Here is a 19249-nt window from a genome sequence, read left to right as displayed (position 1 = left end):
TTTACGCGCGATTTTATCGAGACTTTTTGAAATTGTTCGAGATGATATACCGTTTTATCGTTTCTTCCGAATGTTTCGAAGTAAAAAGAAAAAAAAAAAAACTTGAAACGAAAGAAGAAAAATAAAGAACGCGATCTATTTATCGCGATTCGCGTTACACGCTTCGCATAATCGAGGTTTTCTCGGTTTTTATAAGGCTTTTAACGTAGCTTTGATTTCTTATTTTTTTATTTTCCAGTACCTTGGTGCAATAGTAAGAGCCCTCGCGCGCGAAAAAACCACCCTGCGCTAAGCTCGCGTTACATTGAGCACACTTGAAACACCCTATGTGGAAATACTTGTCCTGCACTCGTAGTACCTCCCCGCTGCACTTCTTCTTACAAGACTGGCAGAATGTTTTACCTGTAACGAAAAATAGTCGGGATACGCAACTTGTAATGTATACATAACATAAGTGCATCGGGGAAAAAAAATATTTAAAAATAGAACGTACGATAAGACAAACATTTGTCACTGTGTAGTCTTAAATGAATGAATGCTTATTCAACAACTCTCCAACAGATTTTCAAGAACTCTGATTGTTTCCAATCAAACGATACTCTTAAAAATTTCACGTTCGCAATTTTACAATGTGTGCCTTCATGTACTTCAACCTCCATAAATATTCTTAGAATTAGTTGAGCGCAAAGATTTCATCTCTTCCGCTCATTCCTCGATCACTCGTCATCATGCCGCATTCGAAGGTCGATCACCCCGTCACAGCCTACTAGATATAATCTGATTCATATTTATCACATATCAAAGCGGCAAAAAGAAAGAAGAGAAAAATTGCTACGATCGCAAATCACCGAGTTCAAAGTTCAATTCAAACAGAACTCGCCACGACATTCGATTCGAAACGAATCATATTCTATGAGAATCAAGATAGAAATCTTAAAAATTAAAACTTTCTTTATACAGCGAATTCAGTTGCATTCGATGAAAAATGATTAACCAGTTATTATATTTTCTATCCGATATTTTTATCACGATGCCACGAAATGCCACGAAAAGTGCCACGGGAGTGTTGTTCTGTGATCACGTTTATTAAGCTTAATATCGTACCACCAATTTAATTTATCAATCTTAGTTCGAGGGATACCCATGCCAACATGCAACGATCGTTCTTTCAACAGATCTAAAAGCAAACGAGTTGTTCCAAAGGCTTTCGTGCACCGAAAACACGACGTCTGGTCTCGTTATCATCGACCATTCATTTGTGAGACGTTCTGTTCGCGTGGAGAAAGGAAATCTCTTGTCGGTTTAATCTTTTATCTACGATCGTCGTATCTTTCGGTATATTAGCTCTCGCGAACGAATATGTACTTTCTCCTTTTACTTTCTTTTCTATCGATATCTTTTAATCACATAAAAAGGATATTCCGAATTTTTTTGCAAACGAATTCGGGCATCTTATTTAAACTCGATCTCTTAATTTTACTTTTTTACGTTAATTAATAGCAAATAAAATGAAACAACTCGTGGATTTTATGCCTCTTTTCCCTACAATCTGTTTCCGCGAATGTTAGCAAGAAACGTTAACATTCTCGTTGAATCTACGATTTCCTTGAAAACAACCGTTGATCTTTATCGTTTGTGATTCTTATATCTCTCTAATTGGATCATGGTAATATCGACGATATTTCTGTATTACGTACACATACCAAATACCTATCTTTCCAATATTCGAACATTTACAATTCGGGGCGGTAAAATAATCAAACGTTGAATACCGAACGGTTGCAAGAACGATTTAAAACGATTCTCCGCGTCTTGAAATTCCAATTATCTCTCCCGCGATCAAGCACGATTTCTCTTTTACGATACTACCTTTCTACCGAGCCTAATACGCCAACAATTGCCATTATATTTCTTTCTCCACCGATCATCTTAAAAATCGAGAACAAATTTAAATCGATTTATATCGAAAATGGATTGAGACTTGATTTTTAAAAAACTTGAATCCGAAACTTTGTGATATTTGAAAACTCTATGAAATCCACCAGGATGCTCATCTTTTCCAAAAGATATCTATATCATCGAGAATTAAAATTCTAACTTTGACTTCTCGAGCTTTTACCAATTAAAACAAGTCTAAACTCTGAACACAAACGCAATTGGATTATCATTAGTTAAACAAAGATAAACAAATATTGTCGCAACATTCTCGTAAATTTCTCGTTCAAATTTCGAGATTTTCAAATTATAAAAATAGATTTGAGAATTCGAGAAACTTTTCGAGTGATCCAGTATTAAATTTAAACGAAATGTTTTTCCAAGAGTTTTAACAATTTTTCTTCGATATAATCGAGAAACTTTTTTTCCTCTCACGCATAATCGATCAACCGATCCGACAAAAGATGCTCGTGTTTCTGGCGGCGCTTAATCAATGAAGTTTGGTGTAATCGGCACGCGGTGCACGTATCGCTCGAATATGGCGCGTTACACGCGTAATCCGCTCGTCGTAGAATTTCTAAAGCGTGACTCAAAGCCTGCTTACCGCGTGTGTCAACGTGTCGTCTACGAACGACGACAACGGGAGGGAAAAAAAACAGGCAAGAAAATGAGGGAACAACAAAGAGAGAAAAAAATCGTAAAAGGAGAAAAAAAACAGAGAGAGATGAAGAAAAAAGCGGTTCGAGCACTTGTCGGAGCGCTTATGCTTACGCCGTGAGCCGCGTATCGAATCCGGGTGAAGGTCTGGCTCTTTTACTCGTGGTCGAAGCGGTCGAACCAGGTGTAGTCACCAATGTGTTCGTGAATTTTCAATGGATGGAACGAAAAAAAAAAAAAATCGGTCGAAAGTATTGATTGCCACTGTTGATTGGCCAACGTACGTAAGAAAAGATTTATCGCGATTCGAATTGATTCGTGTTGTTTTTTTTATCCGATTTTACGACAATTTCCAACGTCCACCGTTTTCCATTCGCTCAATGGATTCGGATACGGATAACTCGACTTCCAATTATTATTCTCGCGCGATGAAAAAAAAAATGCAATCTCGAGCCGGTTTTTACGTTAATTGGACGATCGGTCGATACGATAGTTAACGAAGATCGCACGAATCACCGTGTTTTCTCCGTGTCGATCGTAATTAACGCTCAAGAGACGAGAGGTGGGCCCCTTCGCGCGCCTGGACCACGATGAAACTTCTTGATAGAACGTTCAAAAGAAAGTTTAATAAGAAGGAGAAAACGCAATAGGATCGATGATCGCGTAACGAAGCGGTTACGTTGGCAAGATTCGATCGGGTTTTTTTTATATCGGAATGACCTGGCGTGACCCAGACGAGACACCTGCGGCTCGATTGCGTAAAGTTTGTGGACAGTCTCGTGTGATCGATTAACTGGCAAATGTTAAGCGCCATTGACGTGGAGTCGAGTGTTGTAATTTGCGAAGATTGTGAGAAGTCGAGTATGTTACGACGCTTTGTTGAAAATCTAGGACATGCTTGGGCGTAGTGTTCTCCATAAATCAAGTTTTACAATGCTTCGTTTATCGTTAGATATATTATTTTCCTTGCGGTCAAGAAATTTCTAACGTGTTGCACTCTTACAATACGATTTTACATTTCCAAAAGCCTTCGAAATTTTTAAAATGAAGTCAAAAAGGATTCGTTCCAAATATCCTTTAACGTAGCCGCCTTCTTTTCTCCTTAAGCCAAAAATAAATTTCCTCATAATTCAATATTCACCGATACCGTGCATATGGCGTCAATTCCTCCAAGTTTATTTCAACGTAGCCTGCTACTTCTAACTCAAAGGCAGAAACCTTTGTGTTTAGACAAGCTAAAACTAGCCACCAACTGACGTAACAACACGATCTATCACCTATACTCGTATCATCTCGAAAGAGATAAAGGCTGAAATAACAGATACATACATGTGTACGTTCGAATATACCCGAGATATATCCTTGGTTACGCAACATTCGATTCTTTTTTTTTTCACGTTATTTTTTCCATTTTAATATCCGGTTCTCGGTGGTGTACAATGACGAATAAGAAAACGGCCACGAGCGTTTTTCTTTTCTCTGCCGGTCTGGAACGACCGGCGAAGGCGTTAAAGGAAAATAACAGAACGATCGTCACACGACTAGTTCGAGTGATTCACGCCAGAATTTTTTCTTCGTTTTCCCGGTTCCGTTTCACTCGCGATGAAAAGAAACGTTCTTTTCCTCAGCCCTAAAAACGCATTGATATTTCAATAGGGAGAATCGAGAAAATTCGAATTTACCTGAGATTAAAGATGCTAATTGTTAGTGCCAATATTTCATCCTTTAATTTGTATCCAATATCCAAGGAAAATAAGGAGAATAACACGTTTACTTTGAATATTTGTATAGAACGTGTATATCGCTTCATTATCATGTATTCCTTTGCTTTTTTAAATGACCTCGCTTGCTCGTATACGTTAAAAAATACGTCGAACAATCACCTATTGTGATTAATAATCTTCAATTATTATAGCACCAGACAGATCATCAGAGTTTGAATTAAATTCGTAACTTGCTTAATTATAAGTCGGTTAAATTTAATTAATATTCTACGTCTCAATTGAAAATCAGATGCTAACTACTTGTAAAATAAAATGATTTAATCCAAACTGTTGTGAATTACCAACAAACGACTTATTCGAAATACCAATTGAGGATAAAATCCGGTTAGATGAAAAACGCTTGCATGTTTGCGTGGCAACCTCGGCGATGTTTCAAGTTAAAATTACACTCCGTAAGGAGTTTCCCATGTGTATGATCAAGAACAAGGTCTGAAAGAGCGGAGTCAACGGGTCGTTCTAATTCAATGATTCGATGCCCCGCCAGAAGTCTCTTCGTTACGTTATCGGTTGTTTTGAACGCGAAGAAATCTCTCGTTCCCTCTTCCTTCGTGTATACATATCCATAAATTGCCGTCTATCAGTCGGAGCATTGTTACGTGCGAAAAAGAAAAAGGAGGTTGCGACGACGGACGGTTCGTCGACGAGAAAAGAGGATAGGTTGGATTATCTTTTTAGAAGACGATCGATCGACCATCACGCAAATAACTCAATTTCCGTCCCGAATATCGCCAAACTGTTCGCGGTCGTGGAATGCGATTAACCGAGGTAATCCACTTTCTCGTGGTCGATGGGTAATCAGGTTCCTTTCTCCCCTGGTTGCGAGAAAAAAGCGGCCACGAATCGTGCGTGACTTTCATACGTAAGTCCCGCGTGCTGACAGTCGGGGCGATGTCATCACCGGGACAAAAATACGAGATGATTCAAAGAGGTGAGATCGCAGGATTCGGCGGGTTATCGTTTCACAGCTAAATGGAAAGCCTAATATATTTTAATAGCTCGCGTCAGTGTAAATTTTGATACGTCCCGAGAGAATTATATTTTTTAAATATAGAGATACGTGGAATACGGAATAAAAATAATAATAGTTTATTCGTAGATCGTGTATAACGTAAGAAATAATTATAATAAGAAATAATTGACCGTTGCGAACGAAAGAGGAAAGACTAAATATACACGTGACGTGGTTTGATGTACCGTTTTAAAATCGTTATGATATGTAACTTCTTAAAGCAATAAATTTTGGAAGTTTAAAAAGATATCTCTTAGAATTAAATTCGTATCATTTTTGAATCGGCTTGTACACACACACGACACGCGACCCGAGTAATTACATCGCGATGAGTGTATTAAATACGTATCAATTTGTCGAAAGGATACGTGACTTTTTTCGCAACGGCGAGACGATGAGTCTCGTTTTTCGGAAGTATAAATCAAGCTTTCTCGCTCGTCTCATTTAGCCTCGTTTAAACACCGCGCCAATACGCTGAGTCGTACTCTACAACTTGTATTAAATCGCGAGTCATACCGAGCTAATGTTCGCTCGCTGTTGAAATTTATCGAGGACTCGAAATCAGATAAATTCTCGGCAAAAAACTTGTTCCACGATTATAGAAATTATCGCAGATCGAATAGAAGTTTTAGCCTTATCAGTTGATCGGATTAAAAAACGTATCGAAACGACGAGAATATATAATTATCCTCTGTTTACAGAATCGCCTGTTTTTCCGTCAACCGTTCACACCGCGACTTTAAAAATATACGATGACATCACGCGAACGACCGTATATTTGACGTCATCGTGCTATCACGTGAGTTAGCGCAAGTCCCGTATAATTGTACATGTATATTTCTTTGCGAGCGATTTTAATTGCTTATAAGAAATCGATGACAATTTTCAGCTATCCGTTGATAGTAATAGTTCTAACGTATATTGCACGTATAATGCACGACGATATCGAGAATTAATTTCGCCAGGAATTATTTGCGGCTCGAAGTTGATCAATATCTTCTATAGAGTTCAATTTCCAGATTTCAATGGGCAATATCGAGAGTTTGGTATGAAACTTGTTTACCAGAAACTTCGAGAGATACGAGATACATTTCTCTTTAGAACGAAAAGAATTTACTCATTGAAACGACACACCTTCGGCTACAGTGGATACGTGATACAATTGTAACTCAATATTAACTTTCGGTCGATTATTTGTTTGATATTAATCGTCTGTGATATCAACAATTTATTTAATATTTATTATCCCAACTTTTTCACATTCAATAAGATATATTTCAAAAACTTGCCGCAAATTGGAAATGAAAATTTCTTTCGCGTTATATAATATCTTGATATCTTCGCCGAGTATCTAACATCTATATAGATATACTTTCGTTCAATTACACGCAAAAAATATATCTCGTATGATCGAAAAGAATCGAATTGATATAATGTTAAGCGCAATTCGACACGAGATCGCGAAAGGTTAAAGATTCTATTTTACTATCTGAGAAAGATCAAAAGATCGTATAAATAAAAGCGCAGTAGAATCTTTTGATTTAACTCTTTGACGTAGCAACTAGATGTTATTCGTTGAATCGTACTTGAACAAGCTTACTTCAAGTCGTTTATTTTCCTGTTACTGCCGTGGTACCATTGAAACGAGAAGGATACTTCAATAAACCACTATGGAGCTCCGTTCCATTATTACCATGAAACCATTAATGGCTTATTACCGATGTAGTTATGATGACAACCATAAGAACGAAATAATAGAAAGATTAACGAATACAAATATGTAAAGTACATAACAATATAATACATTACAGTAATGATCGAGGACCTTTTGCCCGTATTCGCAATGAGTAACAAAATCCGTCAAGGAGCACGAAAGAGGCACCTATATATTTTGTACGACTGTTCCAGAACACTATAATATCCCTTATTAGAATAATTGGATAGACCAGTTACCGCAAACTATGCATACCACCATTAGGGAACAAGAAATCTCGTCCGCGAGGAATCTGAAACGACCTCATTCCGATTCTAATCCAAAGCAACGATAAGCAACGATAAAACGGACGAGAGACGTTTGAAAGCATTCGTCGTTTAGCCGAAATTGGGCCACGTTCGTTCGTATTTTCTACGATATTATATTGGCGATCCTCGCGCGTAGCGTTTTGCAATCGCGAACACGAGCGCGCTATTTCTACGCGAGCGATGTAGAAACATGCTTTAATAATCTTCATAAAAATTTCTGGCGTGGAATTCACCGCGTTGATAACGCGCGAACCGGTGAGAGTTCGTAGGAGGAGATCAGAATTTTTAATGAACGATGATCAACCGGATCCGGCAAGTTGTGACACCCACTCGAGTTTTTATTCTTTATTTCTTCTCCGTCTTTAAAATCTTTTATATGCGAGTCGATTCACGTCCGATCGATCGTGATCGATTATTAAGCTAAATAATTATACGCGCTTGAAATAGAGTTCGGGAAAAAAAGAAAAGTTGCGTAATTGCGGTTCATCCACATGCGGATCGTCCCACATGCAACAGAACCCCGACGCGGTATATATTAATATGATTCATAATCTTGTTTAAATGGGATGTCACGAAACCGTGTTTCCAGGTTACTCAAAATCTCACCCGAAATTCCGTGTTATTAATTCTGTGGTTCAACGACCTGGTCGCGTACTATATTTTTCAATGCATCGTTTATTCCACGTGCTATTAATCGTTTCATCTTAACGAATGATGGTTGTTGAGGTATAAATACATGGACTGGTTTAGAATCTATTTAATCTCATTAAGATACATGTAAGTGTATGTAGTACGCTTATATAGTTGCAAGGGATGAACAACGACGTAGGGAGTACTGCAAAGTTCGTATAAACATGACCTGATTAATTTTTCTCCAGTATCTATTTTTATTATAAGATACACCTTTGAATATACAAACCAATAATAAATAATCAACTTTACTCTTTCGATTTCATTCCCTAAAGTAGGTCAGATCTATCTAACAATGAAACAGAATGCAAAGTGAATGCCCTTCGACTCTCGAGAAAATTAATCTACCTCTGAAGGCAACAAGGATGTACAACACGTCTAGAGAAAAAAAATTTCGAATTTTCGAATATATATTTTACCGCTTTATTTTATTGATCGTTGATCGACACGACGACGTTCGTTCTATATTAAATAAATCAATTGATCGTTTCACAATATTAGATAATATTACAGTGATCGACGAAACCACTAAAAACTTCACGGATTTTTTTCTTTTCGTAAAGGAAGGAAACCGGTTTAGTTAGATCTGATATCGTACGATTCGACTCGTAATCCATCATCGAGAATAACGCGTTTCACATACGTTCCTCTCCGCTTCGGTATGTTAATATGATTCATAAATGGTTTAAATAGGATGTCGCAAAGTGGGGTCAAACACGACGACCCCTAAGTGGCTAGATCTTTCTCTCGATGCACTTTGGGTCACACGCGATCGATTGTACGTATTTAATGAATTTTTAGGGATCGTAGTCAATCGTTAACCATCTTTCGAACGCAACTGAAATCATAATTTGATATTTTTATAAAAGAAAACTGGGAAAAAAATGAAATATTTCGAAGAAAATATTTCACAAGAATAATTAATACCATTATTGTGTCGAAAAGTTATTTTCTTGTTCTAGTACTTTTTCGATTTTTACTACAACTGCGAGTAGACAAAGATTCCAACGTTTGAACGTTATCAAAGACCAGGTTTTTAATAGCTCATTCTCCGCTTATCGGTATTTTTGCACGCCCTATCTAATCGCATCAATAATATAACATAAAAAATGCTATTAAATCGTTCGTTACGATTTGATGAGAATTCAGGCCAATACTATCATTACTATACGATTAATATTCGATTTCAAAACTATAGATATTTAATAAAGTTTAATAAAATATTTTTACAAAAAAAAAAAAAAAAAAAGAAAGAAAGAAAAAAAACGAAAGAAAATAGATCGATTCATTAAAAAGATACATTGCGAAGAAAATATGATAATCATTCGTCGCTTATGCAACAGGATGTAATGAATCTTTTGTGTGCAATTAACCGCATCATGGCTATGTGTTACAACTATTTAATAATGTATCGAACATCATTGAGTGGTAGTCCACGAGAAACGAATGCACGAAGAATTGAATTACAAAGTGGCCTGCATACCGCTTAACTTTCATCGAGGCGTTGTCGAATGATTAGTGAAACGATATCGTGATAATTATAAACCGTTATGCGAGAGAAATCACGTGATCTTCAATATATATCTCTCATATTTCTCATATTTTTTTGATTTCCATTAATTTTGAATAAAAAAAAAATTACGATAGATATTAAACGATGTTTCTCTCGTAAGAAACAATCGAATACCACGATGATGAATTATGGAATACGAAAATTATCTTAACGAGAATATTCTACAAAATGATACAAAAATAAAGAAAAAAAAAAAATTGAAAAAGAAATTAAAGAACTTTGAAAATAAAAACGATATAGAAATTTATGATTTCATCTCTGCATCATTCTATTTAAGGAACAAGAAAGTTCTTTCTCCTTTCTCGAAGTTTTCATTGGTGATCGTTCTCTGTTTAAAGATGCATCGATCGTGTCTGAACGGTCACGTTCTTTTTGCTGGTCACGTCACGAACATCGGAGGGAGAAAATCGTGACGAGTCGTTCGAGGAAATGGCGGAAAGAAAGGGATCGTATCGATGAACTTTTCGCGTGTCAGTGAGCAAACTCAAAGAAAAATGTCGATTAGACAATCGACCATTATCTAATAATTCCTTTTTTTTCAAGATCTGCTACTTGTCGTTCTATTCTCTTTATCTAATCGTCTGTTCAATATCGCGCCTTTATCCTATCGTTCCTCGAAATATAAACTCGTTTAAAGTAAAATTAAAATTTTGCCCACGTTATCTAAGAATCATATATGATATCACGCAGTCATTGAGCGTTACGTTTTTGCAGTTCGCTACAATTATTTTCGTCTATCGTGAGTGATTAATTAACGCGGATAACGTTACACAAATTTAAGGTCTCCGATAGACATTCGAAACGAAATCATAAGACCTAAATCATTAAGTCATTGTTTTCAAAACTTTTTTAGAAATATAATTTCTTACGTTAACGTATCTATGATATTTGTTGGAAAATTTTTAAAAACGTATATTCTAAATTTACGAATCTTAATCTTATTATTAATCTTTTTATCGATAAAATTTCGAGAACAAATTCCAGGTAGCATTGGACGAGAACAATCGCAATATCACGAAAAAAAAAATAATTATTCGAAGCATCCATCATTCACGATTTCAAATTTAGTTTATTTTATTCCAAACATTTCATTTTCTTCCTTAAAATATTATCCGGCACAATTTCCACCCTAGATTGTCTCGAGCAGCAGTTTACCCGACTCGAAAAGAACTCCTTACCCCTTTTCAGCTGTTTCTGCTTGAGTTCCTGGTCCCTCTTGACCCCGTTACTTTCACTCGCAATAAAATTTTCGCTCGTCTTCGACTTCATTATACCGGTTGGTCGTGACGATTGCGTAACACTCGCAGTAACGCCACAACGAGAACTACACCTCTTTTTTCTCTCTCTCTTTCCGTATAGACCACGATAAGATAATCGATATGTATCACGATTGGGAATATTTTTATCGGCCAATTAATCGTTCGATACGATATTTTACGAGGATAAAAAGTATAATGACAGAGATCAAAAATAAAATGTTCTATTAAAAATAAGAATTTATAATTTTAAGACACCTCGCGACACTGAAATATTCACACGAATTCTCGCGGCGATAAATACATACGATCACGAGTTCGAGACGCCCGTAAATACGATACAAACAGCACGAGCGCCGATCGCCGACTGACGATGAGCGGCGAACGATCGAGACCGGAGGCGCTGAGGATTCGTGCGTCGAGTTCCGATTGTCAACCACGATTGACATTTACTTTTCACGGCCGTTCCTATACGCTGTGATTGCACGCATACACCACGAATAATCACGATCTATGCCGAAAATACGTATCGATCGCGTCGATCTCACCGATTAATTTGTTCCGTCCCGCCGTAAATGGTAGCCTTTGTCTCTCCATGAATCGATCGAATTATATAACTTGATAATTTTCTTTTCCGTGAACGTAGAATAAAAATGATATTTTACAAATTAATTTATAAAATAAATCTCAATGTTAATCCTTGCTACGTTAAATATTTGGTTAAAAAACATTTGACATTATAAAATTATATATTATAATTAAAATTCAGCAGAAGCAATAGAATGACGCGTGTACTTTTAATTAGAAATTGTTTTTAATGGAAGGTTTATTAATGGAACACGTGAGCTGTTTCCAATCAGTATGAAGCTATATTTAATCTCCCGATATCCCAAGGGTTATTTCGAAATAGTAGTACCTTGAACCATATTTCTATTCTTTTATTCCTTTTTTTAAATAACTTCGCGATAATTTCTTTTTACTGTTCGATAATTATCTTATTTAAGGGATAAGCTGGATAAGGAATGTCGGGTATATTTGCAACGATACTGTGATTAAATTCTTAAAAAGGGTGCGCCTAATCGTTTTTTTCGACCGTCCACATGCGAAGGTCATCGCGATATACGTTCGTAAAATAATCAAGGTTGACGAAGAAATCAACGTGCTAGCAACGACACGATAATAACGCATCGTTATCAATTAATTAACAATGGAAAACAACAGTGGTGAAGTCTTGCTTTACAGTTCTCATTCACGTTTCTTAGTATTGTTTGCACGATCGAGTCACGTACGGTAACAACAAAATTCCGCAACGAAGAAGAAGAAACACTATCGTTAGGTCGAGGACTATCAAATGAACACGTAAAAGAGTTTGCATAAATTTCTGTTTACCTTTCCTCGATAAGGAACGAGTAGAAGCTTATATTACGTGCATTTTAACTAGTTTGTATGCACAAATTACGGTCGAATTATATCGAATTTACTGATCTCCTTGAATCGTTAAGATTGACCAAATTCTGAAGTAAATGGATCATTTCAATTCAAAGGATTTAAATTTTCATTGAATGAAAATTTATGATCAAATATCAATTCATACCAAATTCCATTCTTTTTGTATGAAAAAAAAGGGAGTCAAGGATGAAAACAAAATCGAAATAATTAATCGTAGTTCGTACACAATACGAGTATGTTTTATCTCGAAATCAATTACGCGATAGTGTTATTATATTACCAGTAGTATGTGCATCGAAAGGGAATTCTATACGACTTATCTGCTTTCAAATAGTGCTGGTATTTGTTACAGGTAGATTATGCGAATATCTTGGATTAAGACATTATTTATACAATAGTATTTGAAAATAAATATTTTAGAGTGATATAAATCATCTCCGAAATAAATTATGATAATAAATGATTTTTTTAAATCTTTGTATCGATATCATCAAACATTTTAATAGAAATAAATTACGAATGAAAAAAATTAAAAAATTTCTTATAAACTGAGACAGTCTATAGTAAATTATATTTGTTGAATACATGTATACATTCGCCGCAAATGCCAGATGTATATACAAATGTCTATACATATGTACATACATCTATAGGATAAAAGTAGAACTCAATGCGACAAAGATGCACCATTTGCAGCATACAGTCAATTCATTTTGAATTTTTCTAATTTTTAAACCGATATTACAAGTTTTAGATTTTTTGGACGAATTATACGTGCATGTGCGTTAGAAAAAAATGGGAAATCATGCGATTGCTTACTGCGAATTTTAAATTATTTTTATATTTTTTATTATATTCTCTTTTGTTCCTTGAATAAATAAAATGTAAACTCTACATTTATATAGATTTATATATATTCTTTTTAAAAAAAAAAAAAAAAAATACTTTATATTATAATTTTGATAAGAGAGAAAAAAAGGGAAAAATATGTGTGTGTGTGTGTGTGTGTGTATATATATATATATATATATATATATATATATATATATACATATAATAATAAAGCTCGTGGAAAGATTCGCTGAGGCATGATCGACCAGCACGCGGACCAGGAATGCGTGACGGCTAGTATCGTGCAACGAATCGAAGAAACGCGAAACGAGAGAAAAATAAGACAGCAACGCTTGATGCGCGTCGAGTGTCAATACCTGCGTGACTGAGTCACGTAGCGGCTTTTTAAGTTTGCTTTCTTGCCTCGTGTCTGTTATCGCAAGACCGCGGTTTAGACGATCAACCGGATCCTTTTTCGTCACTGGTATTCCTTCAAACAGTTCTAACTTTGATCATTATCATGCGAATATCTCTTCTTAGAACGACGAAATTTCTACTTATTATCGGTAAAGATTATCCCGTATACTTGATATACTTTTAACAGATTGAACACATGCACAAGGTTGTATAAAACTTTATAAGACGTCAATCCGTTTAAGTCACCGGAGGTGTCTAGTGACCGCAATTCTTCCTGCGTTCCCATTTTGTCGCGCACTTGTTTCCACGATAAGATAATTAAATAGATTCGCGTAATTTTTTCTTTTTTTTTTTTTTACTTTTATTTCACGAATTCGATATACATTAAGAAAAACACGCGAGAGAATAAAAACGTTAAATGATCAAAGCGATCGATAATAATTAAATCTGAAATCTTGAGAATTTTTTAAATTATAATATGTATAATAATATATATATATAAATTATAATTGAGAATCATAAATGCAGTAAGAGTGCAAGATTGTTTCGATACAACTTTCATTTTTTATCCTTTCAATGTACTATACCTACTTTCTCCTGCTCTGATGACTGTTCCGAGTAAACCTTAACTGTATATCCTGACATTTAGCATCGATTTTCGTATTAGAGATTTTAGTAACTTGTAACGTTGATTATTAATGTTGCTTCAACAAAAAGGAAATACTTTCGACATATATTAATATTTTGAGATTTTCGAAGAAAAAATTTGTGCATTTTTTTTCTACCAATGGAATTTTCTACCAGCAGAAAAACGAGACAATATTCAAATGTAATCGTATCTGCTTATGGGATAATAAACAATATTTCGTCGCATTTCACAAGTTACGTAACCATGGAGTTACGTTACATTCACTTCAGTGACTTCCTCGAAGGATCTCCTACCACTAACCTGAATACGGGAGGTAAAATATCGATTCGCATATATTCGAAAGAAAGAATCGAGAATTTGGACTAATTCCTTTGATCTTAGGGATAAAGATTCTTTCTATTTTCGACTTTTTGCCAGAAATTAGTCAACTGCCACCTGCTATTTTACATTTAATAAATGTTGAATATTAAATTACTTTGGAAAATTAATTTGAAAATTGTATAACCATCATTACCAAGTTTTAATTTTGGAAAATAATGTTTGAAAATATATTAAAAAATATTATATCTTACATTGAATTGAATTGAAATATGATTGAATGATTGCATATAAGTTTATCTTTTCATAAAAATTCTTAATTTTCAAATGAATTTAATTTTTAAATAATAATTTATGATAAACCCATGAATTATTAGACTTTTTGTCATATTTATACGAATCACTCTATAAATGCTACGATACAATTGAAACAACCTATAAATGTTATATTTCCTTGAACGCATATAATATATATAACTCATGTAACCGCAGAGGTCTCCCTCCTATCTCTCTCTTGAGATAGAAACATTGTTGCAGTCGGACTATTTTCAAAGCAAAAGTCGGAACAAAACTCTTGTGAAAAAAACCGATTCGTTCCACAATTTCAATTTAATTCGAATGCGTGAAACCACTTCCTTCTCGATTATTAATGGTTCATTACAGCCTCGCGATAAGATTCGAGCAATTGCATGATTCCACGTGCCATGAATCTACCGCATTCAGATTTTTACTGATCGTTCATGCAAACTTCTATTGCTAAATGAAAAACACAAGTCATAAAAGCGCGCGCATTCATGCCAATTTCGATGCATTTTACTCGATGGGATTGTCCCTTCCGGTTACTAGCGCAGCGTGAATCGAACACAAGGGGGGCAAGTATCGATCTGCAGCGGTTGCAGTTTCACTGAAAGCCGGCAACGGAGTTAACGACACTCTCCGAGGGTAGGACCCTTGTACCAAATGTATGTCAATATACAAGGGATGCAAAAGAAAAGAAAAAAATCAATACTATTCGTCGATTGGTATATTATTTAAAACTTTTATTTATAACTCGGGTGGAATACGCGCTAAACGAGGGTGCGAAAGGTAACATACATCGATTCCATGCGAAAGTAATTCCATATAAATCAGGTTATCGGTTTTAAACGGTTATTAAACTTCGAAATGTTGATTATTTATAATTATGTATTTTATAATAAATTAGCTGTATAATTATATCGAAATATATAGAAATAAGCTAAATACACGACAAAATTTAAATATACATTAATAGCATATATATATATATATATATATATATATATATATACACACACACACACATATACATTAATAATTATCAATGTTCCTGCAGAGATACTATGGCGATTATATTTGAGGGAAGTCAATATTTAAAGGCAATAGACGTGTATGGCGCCGTGTTATAGTTTAGAAAAAGCAGCACGATTCTAAGCGTATCACTATATTTGCGTTTGTCCCATATATAGAAACTAATCTTAAATTTGTGTTTGAGAAACGATAAGCAAGAATCTTTAATATATTTACATTGAAGAATAGAATGAAATTGTATATTTAAATGTGTCAAAAAAATGAAATAATATAGAAATTTTGGATAGCTAAAAAGAATAAGATAATAGCATTAGCCTTTGTTACAGGATGCAACATTGTAGTTCATGAAACTTGTGTTGCAATATATGTTGTATATCTCGCTACTTCTCTCAACATTGCATACGTATTGAAGCGCATACACATCGTGCGAGGTACGGTTGCGTGGGTAGAACGCATAATTGCACGAGCGTCCTCAGATACCGTCTTGAAATCGGTGCTACGCACGGACCACGCAACGAAGAGAATTCCACTTGAGTCGATATTTCAAACAATCGAGGAAAGGAATGCTTTTATGCTATTCAGGAAAAATGAATTTGTACGCACTTATATACTTATCTTATATTTATGGGAATGGCTTATAGAATTAAACAATTTCATGTGAACTAATGATAATATAGATTGTTTTCTCTAAATAATTTTATGAGAAAACTCTCATGTATATTCGATGATAAAACATCCGGGAATGCAAGAATTAACATTTCTATCTTAAACGTGCGGAATTACGCAACAATTATAACATGCTGAAAAACCTGAATAAGATACAAAATAATATTTTGTTTTCTATTTCTGTTAAATCAATGAAGTTCGTAACAAAAATGTGAGAAAAGAAAAGAAAAAATTAACTTTTTCACAATCTGTTCTAAAGATGATACTACTGATAGGTTTAGCTGAAGATCGAATACGAGCCAGCACTGTTTGAGAATGCAGGTCACTCTCAAATAGCGCGAAAACAAAATGAACAGGAAAAACATTGATGGAGGTTTATACGTCGGGAGCTTACCCTAGGAAACGTCAAACCGATGGATCTACCTATTTATAGCCCCCCCGAGTGAGTTTAACGATACGATCCTTTCGGAAAACATTCGGTATGCTCATCACGAGGAAAAGACCGTGAAAATTGAACAGAAACCGCATGATACAGGGGCGTACCCCGAACACGTTTTTCAACTCTTTGGCAACAGTAAATGAGCCACACATACATACACATACATTTGCCTCAAATAGAGAAGTTGCGGAGAGAGAGAAAAGCTAGCCGGCATTTAGTACTTGGTTTCCGCCTTTTACTTACCCATCTTTGCGACTGGCACGAGATATAATACTTCTAACGGCAGTTAGTCGCAATCAATGAGTTACACGATCATATTATACCACTAGTCACAAATAGAAACAGCACGAAATTTCACTTAGGAAATCACGGAAAACGCAAGAGACTGTCTTACCACCGAACGCTCGACGTCCGACATTGTAGTGGCGAGCAAGCGTGACAATGCGCAGGCGCATCTGTTCCCTCATTACCGTATCTAAGATTCCAATCACCTAGTATTCTATGTAAGAAAAATTTCAAAAAAAAATTTTTTAATGTTCCATATAATGATTAAATTAGATAATGTTTTATCGTCTCTTTATCAATACCTATCTAATGTATTTTAAAAGTTGGTAATAAACTAAATGAACAAATATAAAAAGATAGCATTAATATATACTATGCTAAAATCTTATATATGTAAGCAAAATGGCGCCAAACGAAAGAAACAAAAGTAACATTTTTTAAGTATCACTTCAATGGAACAATGAAAAATATTGTGCTTTCAGTATTAATAAAACTTCGAAATTATGATTTATGAAATAATGTAATGTTATATTTTTCAAAATAAAGCGACTTGTCAATGAATGCAAAAATAGAATCATTTCTTGCAAAATTTCGATTAATTTCAATATACTTTAACCAATTTGAGATATTAAATATTTAATATATTGTCACAATTTACATTATAATATTCGAATTATATTATAAATTTATTTAAAAAAAAAATATTATTTGAAAATAAATAATTTATAAATATAATGAATATTATTTACATTCTTTCAAAAATAATGTGAATAATATAGATGATTGAATTTCAAAAAATTTAACTTGAAAAATATAATTAGATAATATAATTACGTAAAAAATATAACCATATATCTAATGAATAATACATAATATAATATTTAATATAATTAAAATATACACAATCATATTATTATATCAACATATAATAATATGAATTTCAAAAATATTACTGATTTATTTGGCAATTGAATTAAATCATAGAATTGATGTGTAATTTATATATTCCAACAACATTTATATATTCAAAATTTATATTTCATAATCTGAAATATTATAAGAAATTAAATATTTGCGAATAAAATCACAGACGAAGTGACAAAAACCTAATATAAAAGGCATTCCTTTTATTTTATATCTCAAAAACATTAGAATTTCTTCATCATTTAAGTGTTAATTTTCAACATAATCGATTTGTTTCAAAATAAGATTGCGACATTAATAATTATTGAAATTAAAATTAAAAATAAATAAAAAATATTTAACAGATATCTTGTAACATATTCATTTTATATTCGAATATATTTATATAAACTTTTATATTCGAATATATTTATATAAATTATTGAAATAATTGAAATGATAAATATAATTTCACATATTATGTTTATTTTTTCAAATTTTTTCAAGGACAAAGAAAAAAAATGATATGACAGAAATAAAATAAAAATTGAACATTCTGCGCCATCTGTAGCAAAGTAAATGAAATAGTATAGAAAAAGAAAACAAATAATGAAAAAAGGATCACGATAAAGTAAGAATCGATTATTAATGCCCTCTCTGGAATCGAAAAGATATCTCTTTGAAAGTAAGATAAAATACAATAAAAATTAAAAACTAGTGCCATCTGTTGAGTATAATGTGATATTTTATTCTAGCAATGGTGCTAACCTGCAATTCTTACCAAATCTCATTGTGTTTGCAAAGATGTTTTATCTTCAAAAGATGGCGCTGATAATCAATTCCTATATCACTTTAATGCAATCTTTTGTAAAAGATTCTGAAACAAACTTAAATACAATTTTAAAATGTTAAGTACTTTATCTATTTTAAGAAATAGGAAATCTTTTCTTATTTACCTACGAATTAAATAATATATTTATAAATTCTGAATATTAATAATTTAAAAAATTAATTTCATAATGACAATGACATAAGTG

At 33.9% G+C, this 19249-nt stretch overlaps 1 protein-coding gene across 13 annotated transcripts in view; it reads right to left on the bottom strand.

The window, feature by feature from the left end:
- LOC726349 (actin-binding LIM protein 2) overlaps positions 1 to 17460 on the bottom strand; it is a 30360-nt gene extending 12900 nt beyond the window's left edge. For 3 of the 13 annotated variants that reach the window (XM_006571291.3, XM_016914315.2, XM_016914317.2), the window contains exons 1-2: positions 10849 to 11344; positions 242 to 402 (exon numbers count right to left, since the gene is read on the bottom strand). In XM_006571291.3, the coding sequence (XP_006571354.1) occupies positions 242 to 402; positions 10849 to 10939 (252 nt within the window). In that variant the 5' untranslated portion in view covers positions 10940 to 11344. Of the gene's footprint in view, positions 1 to 241; positions 403 to 10848; positions 11346 to 17267 lie in introns of those variants that run through there. The other 10 variants (XM_006571288.3, XM_006571290.3, XM_006571289.3 and 7 more) reach the window with 6 other exon arrangements.
- Between the last annotated feature and the right edge of the window lie 1789 nt (positions 17461 to 19249).

The sequence above is a fragment of the Apis mellifera genome, linkage group LG1 (genome assembly GCF_003254395.2).
Source record: "Apis mellifera strain DH4 linkage group LG1, Amel_HAv3.1, whole genome shotgun sequence".
NCBI classification, from domain to species: Eukaryota; Metazoa; Arthropoda; class Insecta; order Hymenoptera; family Apidae; genus Apis; species Apis mellifera.
Note: the sequence above shows the minus strand (reverse complement) of the source record. Positions and strands in the feature narration are given on the sequence as shown.